General features: G+C 38.3%; 1 protein-coding gene across 1 annotated transcript; it reads right to left on the reverse strand.

The window, feature by feature from the left end:
- Positions 1-8,554: 8,554 nt before the first annotated feature.
- Positions 8,555-12,573, reverse strand: LOC133532071 (uncharacterized). Its single transcript, XM_061870561.1, has 3 exons — positions 12,201-12,573; positions 10,451-10,531; positions 8,555-9,826 (listed from the first exon to the last, which is right to left on the reverse strand). The coding sequence occupies exons 1-3, from the start codon at positions 12,246-12,248 to the stop codon at positions 9,305-9,307; spliced, it is 651 nt and encodes a 216-aa protein (XP_061726545.1). The 5' UTR covers positions 12,249-12,573; the 3' UTR covers positions 8,555-9,304.
- Positions 12,574-13,388: the final 815 nt, after the last annotated feature.

Below are 13,388 nucleotides of genomic sequence, written 5' to 3' on the forward strand. Positions count from 1 at the left end.
ATTTGAAAAAGTCAAATGGCGTTCTAAGTTTTAATTATGTGTCGATAGATGGCAGTAAATTTACGTTGCTACAAAGTTTTCTTTGACAATATACCTCTATTTCAAATTCTCTTTGACGTAACGTACACATAGCCATACATTCTCAACAATTTTCAGTTAATGTTATAACCGGATTAACTCGAACTCTAATTTCAACTTCTGCTTGTAATATTAGTTGTAAATTGTTGAGCAATACAATTTTCGTCAGTCGCGACACTCATGACATCTATTGTCATGCAGCGTACTAAAAAATCCACTACTTTACGCTAGATGTCGACTACGAAAATAATAAGCGTTTTAGGTAACATAACTCATGTATAGAGTAAGCAGTCTGGTGTTGCAGGTGTCCATGGGCGGCGGTAATCGCTTACCATCAGGTGATCCGTCTGCTCCTTTGCCTCCTCTACCATTAAAAAAAAGCACTCTATGCTTAGTTATTTCTCTATGCCTTTGATGTCATTATATGCGGATTCTACTGTATGTCGAGTTTCACTGGAGTTTCCTAGTTAAAATTACTTGTAAGTCGGTGTACGTTCCATAACGCTGAATAATACAGTAACAGAACGAAAGGCAAAGAAAGACCCATTCATTTTTAGGTCCTACTGAGCAACTTTTACTATGGCACCAACCCGAAATCGCGAAAAAAAATTGATTCTCCCATAGGAAATTTCAACATCAGACACACCTTACAGAAAATAGCAGCCAAATAACACTAGACCCTACTCACAGTGTTGTGAGTAAGGTTGCCAGAGCTCAACGAGGGGGGGGGGGGGGGTCGGCAACGCGCATGTAACTCCTCTGGAGTTGCAGACGTACATAGGCTACGGAGACTTCTTACCATCAGGCGGGCCGTATGCTTGTTTGCCACCGACGTAAAACAGGCTTGGTCCCATAATAAAAGTTACTCAGTATGACCTAAACATTAATGGGTCTCTTTCTTTGCCTTTGGTTATGTTACATTCTGTATAATATGAGAATAGAATGTGTGTGAAGCAGGGATCGGAAACCGGTATTTTTTGTATGGGAACGAAAACGGTATTTTTTCGTTCTTTGTTAATTACTTCATTTCTAATTAGGCAATCTAATAATACGAAGTCGTTATCTGAAAACACAACAGAGTCCTACATTTCGAGTATAAAATAAACCGAAATATATGGTTATTTCGATGTTTTTGCAAAAAACCGGTTCCGATCCCTGGTGTGAAGTACATAACATATACAAATAAATACTAGTACGCTAAAAGTAGTGCAAAATGTAGGCGCATAACGATGTAAGGGCACAGATTTTAATGTTGACCTGTCCACGGTTCAAGCTTGTCACGTTTTCAATCAAAAAGTACCACTTTGTCGCTTACCATAAGGACGAAATTTGCTTGTATATTTATACGAATAACCTGTCAGAGCGGCTCTTGGTAAGCATTTGGTTGACAGTACGGTCACGTCTGTAAATATCGATACGAAAAAAGTACCAAACAGTATGTATACACGACTTTATTGCCCATATATTAAGGTAGTGTATACATATTTTTGGCACATTTTTCGTACCGATATTTTCAGGCGTGACTGTACTAACGCTATGACATCACCAATGTAAACCCTAAATTGCTCAACGATTAAAGTCCGTGACTAAGTTTTATGGTAAATTGATTGTCAAAAGTTAGTGATTGAAAACCTAGTTACCACATGGATGCGCAGCGCCATCTAACTTAGTTGTGAAAACTACTGCTAGAATATTTTGTACTACCGTCAACTGGGGTGAGTAAGAACGGCAGGGGTGGACTAAACATGAAATGAGTTTAACTTGAAAAGTTTCTTAGAAACTATCCTCACAAATGGTATCATACTAAATCTACTATTATTTTCAATCTCAATACACAATTTGTGTAGGTAGTTTTGTCTCTTTCACCCTGGTTGACGGTACTTTAATTCCCTCGTTTATGCTAATGCAAATGTATGTAAAGTACTTAAGATAATAAATGTATAATTTGTATAATTGTTACTTATACATTATAATAATGTGGTGAAAAGGCAACTCTTTCTGTCATATCATTGCATTATTTTTTGGGATAATAAATGCTATTTTGTACGCAGATGTATTATATATGAATTTTTTTACGTTTATTTTTAACCCTTATAAGGGAGTCAGGAATTATGTGAAATTGAACGCTATCACTTTGAAAAAAAAGTCCAAAATCAGGTGGGAATTATATTTCCTCTGCCTTTAAAATACTACAGTTGGCTTCATACGTATTAGTTCATGTCAAATTTAACCTTTAATAATATGACAATACGACTCAAGGCAGGCGTCCTTGTGAATGACACGGTCCATACTCTATTTAAATATACCTCTTAACTGAAACATTGCGTTATATATTATATATACAGTCGCTATCATATATATCGAACCGGCCAAGATGTTGACAAATACATGGATCGTACAACGTTTTACAGTACATATGGCCCTTTAAATGTTCGACACAGTAACGTAATATGCTAATTCTCGCACTAGTGCGGTAAAGTACTACCATATGTACTGTAATAGTACATTATGATACAAGTGTGCTAAGTTGGACATTACACACGAGGCGATATTGTGCAATAAGAAAGCCGATGTGTGTAATGACCATAGCACACGCGTTTCATACGACGTTTTTCAACACACAAAATTTATTAATTAGTTTTTTTTTGTCAAAACAGTAAAAGTACATATATATTTCTTGTTATATGTCACATATTAATAAAGGTGACAGTCCATTTCCAACTGCAGCAGCACTACCGTTGCGACATTACTGCTGCGTCATTACTGCAGCGGCCGACTGCTGCTGTTTGCGGCGTGCAGCAGCAGCGTTCGTCAGTTGATTGTCAAAGTCAATGAGTTATGAATAATGTCACTGTCAGACGTATAAATAAAATCACTAATTAACTTAATTGTATATTTGTATTTTTGACGAGAAGAAGTAAGTGACGATAATGCTACATGGTACACGAAAACGAAGAACAGTTTGCCTTTCTACAAGAGTCACAGTCAGTCGAATCGAAAGCAGCTACGCAATATGATTAAAAAACCAGATATTTGTGGTGATCGTTTGTTTGCCGATTAAATAAGTAGCAATTTAACTTCAAATTGAAGAAATACAACCAAATTACTCGAATTAAATTAAGGCAGAGGAGAAATATTTCTTCACTTAAGGTAAGTTAATATTTTGAAATTATCTTCCACATCCTCTTGACTAAATGCGTGACCACCGCACATAGAAACCAGACGAGAGCAGGGCTCATGTTGTTGTTGTTGATGTAGAAGTCTGCGGTAAACGTCCCCTCAAAAAGCCAGGTAGACTCTTTTATCCCGGGTTTACTTTATTTCTACAAAGGGATTCGTGGGTTTCGGAGATGGCGATGCGACACGTGAGAATAAATTCTCCAATGCAGTCGTTCAGTGTTAGCAAAATATTAAACCCATTTTTACTTTCTTTAGGTACCTAACAGTAAAGAATAAATTGATTTGTAAAAGCTATAATTGCGCAATTTACACTGAATACTGTCCAGTTTCCTATTTCAAACTAAGTAAAGCACAAATTAAAATTTTATAATCGCTTTTGTGTTGCAGGTGTCCATGGGCGACGGCACTCGTGGTCGTGGCAGATACAGTTTATGACTAGACCATATAAAACTTGACGGGCGAGACAGGAAATCCTTTATGAAGAAAGCTATTTACGTCAGCCAAGTGGCTGATTGAAAGAATATTTAATAAATGAATTGGAATAATAAATATTTTCCTCGTGTTGTTGTGATGAAAAAAATTCGTGTTGCATTCTGTAGCAAAGTTTGTTTAACCCTCATGCCTTGAAGCCCCCGCAACTGTCAATACAATTTTACTTTTAAAACCGGTGTCACTTCGCTCGTGGTTCAATTTTGTAATCTTTCTTACGTTTGAGTATTTGTACTATTATTAGGTAATACAACTTACTAATTGCTTCTTTTAGCTCAGGAATGGCTTTGAAATGACAAAATGAGAAAGTGTCACGATATTATACACGTGGGCTGGTAAAACCTGATAGATTTTAAAGTTGTATTCTTAATTGCATTTACCTAGAGGCTAAAATATCATACAAAGTTTTCTGTAATCGGTCTTCCTTCAGAGATAAAGGCAATTCTTGCGAAAATTTGTTTCTGCAATAACTTTGTGAGAAACGCCTTTTTGGCTGCGGCGCTGCCTTTATGTGACTAGGTTTAGACATACCTTCTGACAAACATTACTCAACTAAAAAGAACACTCGCAATTTTGGTCTATAGATGAATGAAGAAAACTTTACTTCTTCGTTGTAATGTTTTTTTTTTTCGCCAAGATGTAGAAAGAAATAACGTGTTGTGTGCAGAAAATGGCTTTTTGGTCGGCTTAAAGAAAAAACAGAACTTTTTTTTGCCAAATTTGACTAAACATTTTTTGCTCCTTAGGAATGCGTGCTTAAAATCTGTCGGGTTAAAACCCGACAAACCAACCCACGGTGTATATAATATGAAATTACGACACTGACATTTTATCACGCCAAATTCACTGTGTCACGGTATTGTCAGCGAGAATTCAGTAATTAATCCTGTTAAATACGACCATCACTGAAACTCCTAAGCACGCCTCCAACTCCAGAAGTGATATATGCGCGTTGCCGACCCTTTAAAAACACTTCTTTTTTGAAGAACGCATACTGTAGACCCTCAGAAAAACAGACAGAAATTCCTCTTAAGCCGCACAGAGCGCGACCATTGTGGCCACTAAAAAATGTAATCTATTATGGTTTCGTAGTATCCTAACACAAATACAGAGGATACAGAGTAAGCTATTTCATTCGAAACATTTTCTCAGTCAGACTTTGGAAAAAGAGAGAAAGAGGAAAGAGAAAGGAAATTGCATACGACCACTCCATTCAGTCTTAGAATCATCATAGAAATATTATGTTGTCACATTTTTATGCTGTTTATGCTGCGTGTACATGATTGTATGATGAATAACGGTTAGCATACCAACATCGATCTTATTCTAACACATAAATGCGTCCTGTAATTTAGTAGTAGTAGTAAAAAAAAAAAAATTGTACAAAAATGAAAAAAAAAAAACAGGAAAAAAAAACACTCATCATTAGTACAAAGGCGAACTAGTTTTCCAGTTTTTTCTCTATGATTAGTCATGTAAATAATTTATTTATGTATACATACATATATAGCTACTATCTTCTTATTGCCTACCATGAAAATCTTAATTTGAAAATCGTATATTTGCCTCTCTATCGCTCTTGCCCTTTCGGGCTTATAGCTGTTCTCGGAAAACTACGAAAAAAAGAAAGAACAGTTTATTTAATGAATTTATCAGGAAACATAAAAAAAAACAATAAGAGTAATGCCAAGATACAGAGGGCCTACCGCGAAACACAGAAACTATCGGGGTCTTTATCCGCCGGTGTAATAAACTCCTTAGAATGTAGTGGTTATATCCTCTGCTTAGAGCTACTAATATCTGTGACCAAAGACATTTCTGTAAAGATTTGACGTGCGGTTCGCAGTTGCGGTCGTATGTACACCAAACACTAAAAATCACCATGCTACGTGCAGTCGGTCTTGTCATTCATTTTACTATGGAAATTGACAATAACACCAACGCGTTCAAGCCGCTGCAGTAATGTCGGAGCAGTAGTGCAGCTGCAGTCAGAAATGGACTGTCACCTTTAGGGTCGGTAACGCGCATGTGACACCTCTCGAGTCGCAGGCGTTCATAGGCTACGGAGACTACTTACCATCAGGCGGGCCGTATGATTGTTTGCCACCGACGTATTATATAAAAAGCGGCCAAGTGCGAGTCGGACTCGCGCATGAAGGGTTCCGTACCATTTAAGACGTATTAAAAAAAAATCTACTTGCTAGATCTTGTTCAACATTTTACCACTTTGGTTTGGAGTCCAAAGTTGTCCAAAGTTTGGACACACATTTTACCACTTTGGGACTGTCTCTCGCGCAAACTATTCAGTTTAGAAAAAAATGATGTTAGAAACCTAAATATCATTTTTGAAGACCTATCCATAGATACCCCACACGTATGGGTTTGATGAAAAAAATTTTTTTTTATTTATTGACGTATTAAAAAAAAACTATTCACTAGATCTCGTTCAAACCAATTTTCGGTGGAAGTTTGCATGGTAATGTATATCATATATTTTTTTTAGATTTTTCATTCTGTTATTTTAGAAGTTACAGGGGGGGGGACACACATTTTTTCACTTTGGAAGTGTCTCTCGCGCAAACTATTCAGTTTAGAAAAAAATGATATTAGAAACCTAAATATCATTTTTGAAGACCTATCCATAGATACCCCACACGTATGGGTTTGATGAAATTTTTTTTTTTTTTAATTTTTATGACGTATTAAAAAAAAACTACTTACTAGATCTCGTTCGAACCAATTTTCGGTGGAAGTTTGCATGGCAATGTATATCATATATTTTTTTTAGATTTTTCATTCTGTTATTTTAGAAGTTACAGGGGGGGGGACACACATTTTTTCACTTTGGAAGTGTCTCTCGCGCAAACTATTCAGTTTAGAAAAAAATGATATTAGAAACCTAAATATCATTTTTGAAGACCTATCCATAGATACCCCACACGTATGGGTTTGATGAAAAATTTTTTTTTTTTAAATTTTTATGACGTATTAAAAAAAAACTACTTACTAGATCTCGTTCGAACCAATTTTCGGTGGAAGTTTGCATGGCAATGTATATCATATATTTTTTTTAGATTTTTCATTCTGTTATTTTAGAAGTTACGGGGGGGGGGGACACACTTTTTACCACTTTGGAAGTGTCTCTCGCGCAAACTTTTCAGTTTAGAAAAAAATGATATTAGAAACCTCAATATCATTTTTAAAGACCTATCCATAGATACCCCACACGTATGAGTTTGATGAAAAAAGATTTTTTGAGTTTCAGTTCTAAGTATGGGGAACCCCCAAAATTTATTGTTTTTTTTCTATTTTTGTGTGAACATCATAATGCGGTTCATAGAATACATCTACTTACCAAGTTTGAACAGTATAGCTTTTATAGTTTCGGAAAAAAGTGGCTGTGACAGAATCGGACAGACAGACGGACATGACGAATCTATAAGGGTTCCGTTTTTTGCCATTTGGCTACGGAACCCTAAAAAAGGGATAGGTATCAAAAATATTGAGGATATCAATTTTTTTATTAAACTCCTACTTTCATTAAGGAGCAGGCAAAAAATAGACGTTCAAATTGTGGTATTGTCATGTATTTTTTGAATGAGTTTAGTTACAAAACACGTATAAATGAACTATAATTATTTACATCATAATGCGAATATCTACTGGTTTTTTTACCCTACTTCAAAATATAAAAAATACCGCAGTTTTTTTGCAACACTAAGGACCATTCACAATGTCCAAGACCAAGTAAAGTATTAAATAGCCAATTAACAAATAAATTGCTTGCCAGATAAAACTTACTGCAAAACTTAGCATTTTATCTATCAGTTAAGCTTATTTGAAGATTGTGCAACGCCAACGTTAACTTTATTCGTGAAATAAGTGGCAAGTAGCTTATTAAGGACTTTACTTGGACATTTTGAAACAGGCCCCTTATTCATTATTTGTGGCGTTCCACCAATGCCGGATTTAGAGGTCTGGAGGCCTCGGGCAATAAAGGAGTGGAGGCCCCCTGGCCCCAAATTTTTTCCAAATAAAATGGTAAATTTACCGAATTCTCAATAGACCCCTCTTTTGTGGAGGCCCGGGGCAGTAGCCCCGGTTGCCCTCCCCTAAATCCGGCCCAGCGTTCCACGCGTCGGCGCTTGCGTCGCGCACCACCGCATTAGAATTGATTGGAGCAACGTTAATAATAGTGTAAGCCCCAACCACCATAAGGTACCTTTACCGTGGAACGTCACATTTTTCTTAGTATTTATAAGATGACCATATAGTGCTCACACATACATGAGTTTTGTTACCAAAACGCTTATTATTTTCGTAGTCGACATCTCGCGTCAAGTTGCCGATTTATCAGTAAAGGTAGCAGGAGTTGAAAATAGAGTTCCGGTTAAAGGATGACTTACGCTAGACCGGCCCGTGCCCGGGTCGAGGCGTCCGACACGTCATTTTCTATGACGGCTAATCGGGGATCACTTGGTGCTCTCCATAGAAAACGAAGCGCAGGAAGCTCCGGCCCGGCCCCGACCCGGTCTAGCGTGGGTTATCCTTAGTCCGGTTATATTATGATATTAGCTGAAAATTGTTAAGCATTAGACTTTTCGTTCGTCGCGACATCTATTGTAACGTAGCAGTACTAATAAATCCGATACTCGACGCTAGATGTCGACTACGAAAATAAGCATTTTGGTAACAAGGAGATGTATGACATTCTGCTTACTTATTTTTCTATGACCAAGGAGATACAAAGAATCGTGAAGATTCACAAACTCCTACATTGGCCACATCTTAAATAAAAAACACTAACTATTAGGTATGTAGTGAATTTACTACATCTTTCGACTCATGAATAACACCAAAGAGAATTTGAAATAGAGGTGGATGGTCAAAGAAAACTTTGTAGCCATAGTAAATTTACTGCCATCATTCGACACATGATTAACACTTTTAGAACGCCATTTGACTTTGATTCTTATTCTTTAACTGATATGTCTTAGTGTTAAAGTTAAATATCAAAAATTGGCGCCATCTAATTGATCAAAAGCCCAAAGGTATGACGACTTCGTTTCAAGCGATGGCGCCACAATCTTTGGCCTATGCCCGGTAAGATGGCGCCACTTTTTGATATTTAACAAATTTAACACATATCAGTGACAGAATAAGGATCAAAGTCAAATGGCGTTCTAAAAGTTTTCATCCTGTGTTGAAAGATGGCATTAACTGTGGCTACAAAATTTTCTTTGACAATCCACCTCTATTTCAAATTCTTTTTGTTCGTACATTTACGACTCTCACAAACCAAAATATATGTGACCGCGGCCGGCAAACCGTCTCACTTTGTTGCTTGCCATATTTTCCTTATTAGGCTTAGAACAGTTAGAAGGCATTGCGATGAATTCCTTGCGGTTCAGTCTTGCAAGTATCTAAATATATCTCTATCTCTCTAAAAGTGACTAATGATAATCTGACAATCATTACATTATGACATAGATCCGTGGGTACGCACCCAGGATCGTTCTAGCTTGAATCATGCTATATGCAAGTTGCGTAAAGTATATCAGCAATCGCATTCGCACTGTCCTTTGATGGATACGGAGCCGCAGGCGGGCGTGCAGCCGCTAAAAGACGCGGAGCCGAGCACGGGCACGGAGCCAGACACGCAGGTGGTGCCGCACGCTTCGACGGTGCCGGTTATGCTCACTTCTCCAGAACCTATCCCTCCGTAGGAGCCGTCAGGACCGAGTGAGCTAGGAGTGTTGCAGCTGGAGCTAGACTCACAGGGGATAGAGCTGGTAATGCTGTAACTGGGGCAACTGGAGCTAGACTCACAGGGCCTAGAGCTGGTAATGCTGTAACTGGAGCTGCTGCTGCTAGACGCGCTGGGGAAACAGCTGGCAATGCTGTAACTGGGGCAGCTGCAGGTACATGCGCTGGGGTTACAGCTGGTAATGCTGTAACTGGGGCAGCTGCAGCAGGAGATACTTGGGTAGCTAATGCTGCAGTCGTTCAGACTGTAGCTGTCGTAACTGACAGGTAAGCTGTAGCTGGATCCGTAAACACAGCTTTGGTCCCTGATTGTCTGTGGGAATAACATTGACATAAATAGTCACTTCAAACTGAAACTCACAGAAACGCAACTCGCACAAGTCCCTTCTAAGTAAGAGGAATACAAGAACATGAGTAAGACAAGAAGATGTGTCTCATAGTGAAGACTCTCGATCAAAACTTCATTTAAAGCAATTTTGAAACTTCACTCATATTTTTTTTAACTTAACGATAATATTATAAAATATTTTTTCTGTAAACTTTATCATCGGGTCCAAAATAATACTTACAAATAATAAGCAGTGATAAACTAAGCTGGATCTAAATGAAGCTGGATCACTATAGTATTAGGAAAAAAGTATCGATAATTTTATTTATCGATATGGGTACAGTCAGCATCAAAAGTAGCTGATCAAATTGACGCTTCATAAGTATCTACTACGTACCATTCTGTAACGGCTTAACAAAAAGTGATGTCTAACTAAGACCGTAAAATACATACTATTAAACGTGAATTTTAGAAATTTATCTATATTTGGAAAAGTTATCCGGGATGTCAGATACTTTTGGCGCGTTTTTTCATCATAAATAATGAATTTTGCCCGTTAGAATGTGATGTCTGGTTCAACAAAAAAAAAGGAAAATCAATAATACGTACCGGTATATAGACCAAGTTGCTCGCATAAACAGCAGGTCCGTTGATCACGGTGTAGGTTCTCCGGGCTGAACAATAATTGACCTGTGGGGAAAGAAGCCAATTTTTAAAGACTTAATTATCACCTCTTGTACTTGTAAGCGTGTAAGCGAAAGAAAGTTGTATTTTATGTTCATAAATTATCTATTATTGACAAATACGATACCAAACAATCTTGCGGATCTGCAAGTTCAGCTACCAGGCGGAGGACGGAGGACATCTGTAATGGGAAGGCGCTGCTCTACCAGACCCTCGGCAAAACCGACGAAATGCCATCAAGACGAAGAGATGGAGGCGTGAAGAATCTAAGGGACATCATCCCGGTGTTCAAGGGGACCGATCCATCAAACATGCCTTTCGTGGCGAATGACTTGCATCGGCTACCTGTCTCGTTTGACCATGTTGACGTTTCCAAGCTGTTAAAGGATATCATTTTCCTGAAGGACAGACTAGCTGAAATGCAGGCTAAGTTAGAGGTATCGAATAATACCATTAGTGAACTACGTTCTGAATTAGCGTTCATACATAGTGCTAGTTCGTAAAGTAGGTCAGATAACTCTAACATGTGTGGCACGTTGCGCGGAATGCGTTCATCGGCGGTTTCGAGTCCGCGAATTTGGATGCGTCGACGTTTGCTGACCAGGCAACTGCTGACCCGCGCCCCACCGCCCGCCCGTCTACGATGACGCGCACTGTGCGCGCACACGCGCACATCACGTGAGAGTACGGTGACCCCACAACTAAGCCGCCTGCTGTGTCCAAGTCTAAGCAGCGGCCGAAGAAAGGGGTGCAGAGTCTTCGTGAATCTGTTCACATGGATCGATCACAGCTGACTCTAAAAGAGTCAGGATGCGACAGAGATGGTTTTAAAAAGGTGGAGAGGAGAAAGAAGCCAGCTCGTCAGAATCATTGCGGTACCGCACCGACTGGATCAAAGACCCAACCATTTGCTGCGTCCTGCAACACCGACGATGCTGCTGTATGTGTCCCGTTAACACTACCTTACGAAGGTCGAGGAGATCTTAAAGTATGAACGAGTCAAGTCCGGATTCGTCGGAGTCGGGTCGTGAAGTTGGAATCTCGACACAATGTACATTTTGATTCTTTAGTGGTGAGCATTCCGACTGAACACCTAGCGACCTTCACCAATGATGAGTTTTGGCCGAAGAGTGTCAGGTTCCAGCGGTTCCGCGGCCGGCTCCCTGACACTGCGGAGTTGCGAACTGCATCGCAACCATAATTGTGTGTTTTTAGTTTTTAGATATATTTTAAAATAATATGTATGCTAGTTTATATACAATACAATACAAATACTCTTTATTGCACACCTCAATACAGAAACAGTACAAATAATATAGTATAAATAGTATATATCTATGGGCCAATACTTGCCTAAATAAAGATTTTCAAATTAATCATCATCGTCAAAATATTAAATGTCAACTATTTACATACACGTGTTTATCAATTAATGACAAAATACTAATTGTTTAATATCAAATTAAGGCCTATTGAAGTATTATTACAACGTACCCGCATAGAGAACAAGTATTTTGTTTTGCACCATGAATTGATGTTTACAACAAACCATTAGAAGCGGAGCGTGAATCTTAAGGCGCTTAAGACGTTTTGGTCACGTGGTACACGTTGCGTGTGCGACAATTTCATTCCTTGGTATGGCTTCTCTATAGTAATAATAGGTAGGTATGTTTACCTGTATTAGGCATGAGATGCAGAGAGCGAATATACTGATGGGAGACATCTTTAAACCAGACGATCTGATGATCTCAGTGTCCTTGATGTGAGATATATTCAAACCACTGGTTTTGATGGACGTCAAATTCTTCTGACGGACGTGTAAAAACTATTGTTAACTTGAAAACTGCCATTTATAAATACATGTTTTAAAACATGAGACGTTGATAACGTTGTCAATGGAAGCACGTGGTTTTACTAAGTTCTAAAATTTCTAAATGTTCTGATATTGGTTGTAGAACGTGCTCAACAGTTCCTAATTAGAAATTAGCTAATAATAAGTAATGTAATAAATGTTGATAAATAAATAAACGAGCGATTTCTTAATTTGTTTTACTCAAAAGTGACCTACTTTTTTTTTCTCATGTTTGGAAAGTGGGTCATTGTTGCTTTACGAAGTGTGAAGAAAGCGATACGTTTCTGTAACAGAGTATTTTTCATTTTAAATGGATTTTTTCGATAATTTCCATTTTTATATTTAAATTCCGCATTCCATACATAATTATACTTTTACCTAAATTGTCAATTGAAAGTACCCTTAAGAAGTACTATGTAAGGTGTATGCAAGTCTATTCGCTACGTGGACGACTGTCACGCCACCTAGCATCCGCAGATCTAGCGGAAAACGTCAAATCACTACATCTTATAAAACGTCCCCCAAACTCAAAAACTACTAAACAGATTTTCATATGATTAGGTTTTGTGTAAAATTGGTTGAAATATGACGATGTTTGCTAACGCTGTCGGAAAAAATCACTCTAGGAGCTTTAATCGAAAGCGTATTAGGCAGATACCTTTGAGCTATAACAACATAATGTATCGTAGGGTTGTCTGTATTTCATTGGTCTACAAAAAAGTTCGCGATGATGTATGTCTATCTTTTAAGGAAAACTTACTATTAAGGTCCGACCGAGATCTCGGTCTCGGCATTCTCGGCCAAAAATCGGGCCGACATCTCGGTCTCGGCTCTCGGCCAAATTGGGCCGAGATTCTTGCCGAGACCGAGACTAGGCAATAAGTTATCATTGGTGGATCTGAATTTACCGCGCACGAGCGCCCGTTTCCAAGCCACCCGTTGGTTGCATCGCCCGCTTGGTGTGACGTTTTTTGTGGTTTTGATTGGTTTCGTAGCCACATTTTAAGCCAA

Source organism: Cydia pomonella, chromosome 26 (genome assembly GCF_033807575.1).
Source record: "Cydia pomonella isolate Wapato2018A chromosome 26, ilCydPomo1, whole genome shotgun sequence".
Taxonomy (NCBI): domain Eukaryota; kingdom Metazoa; phylum Arthropoda; class Insecta; order Lepidoptera; family Tortricidae; genus Cydia; species Cydia pomonella.

What these genes read in the sequence shown, in the direction of transcription:
- LOC133532071 (XM_061870561.1), bottom strand. Translation starts at nt 12,248, where the DNA reads ATGTCTCCCATCAGTATATTCGCTCTCTGCATCTCATGCCTAATACAG. An exon ending in GCATCTCATGCCTAATACAG is followed by an intron (nt 10,532 to 12,200) that starts GTAAACATACCT and finishes CTTTCCCCACAG; the next exon opens with GTCAATTATTGTTCAGCCCG. An exon ending in GCAACTTGGTCTATATACCG is followed by an intron (nt 9,827 to 10,450) that starts GTACGTATTATT and finishes TTATTCCCACAG; the next exon opens with ACAATCAGGGACCAAAGCTG.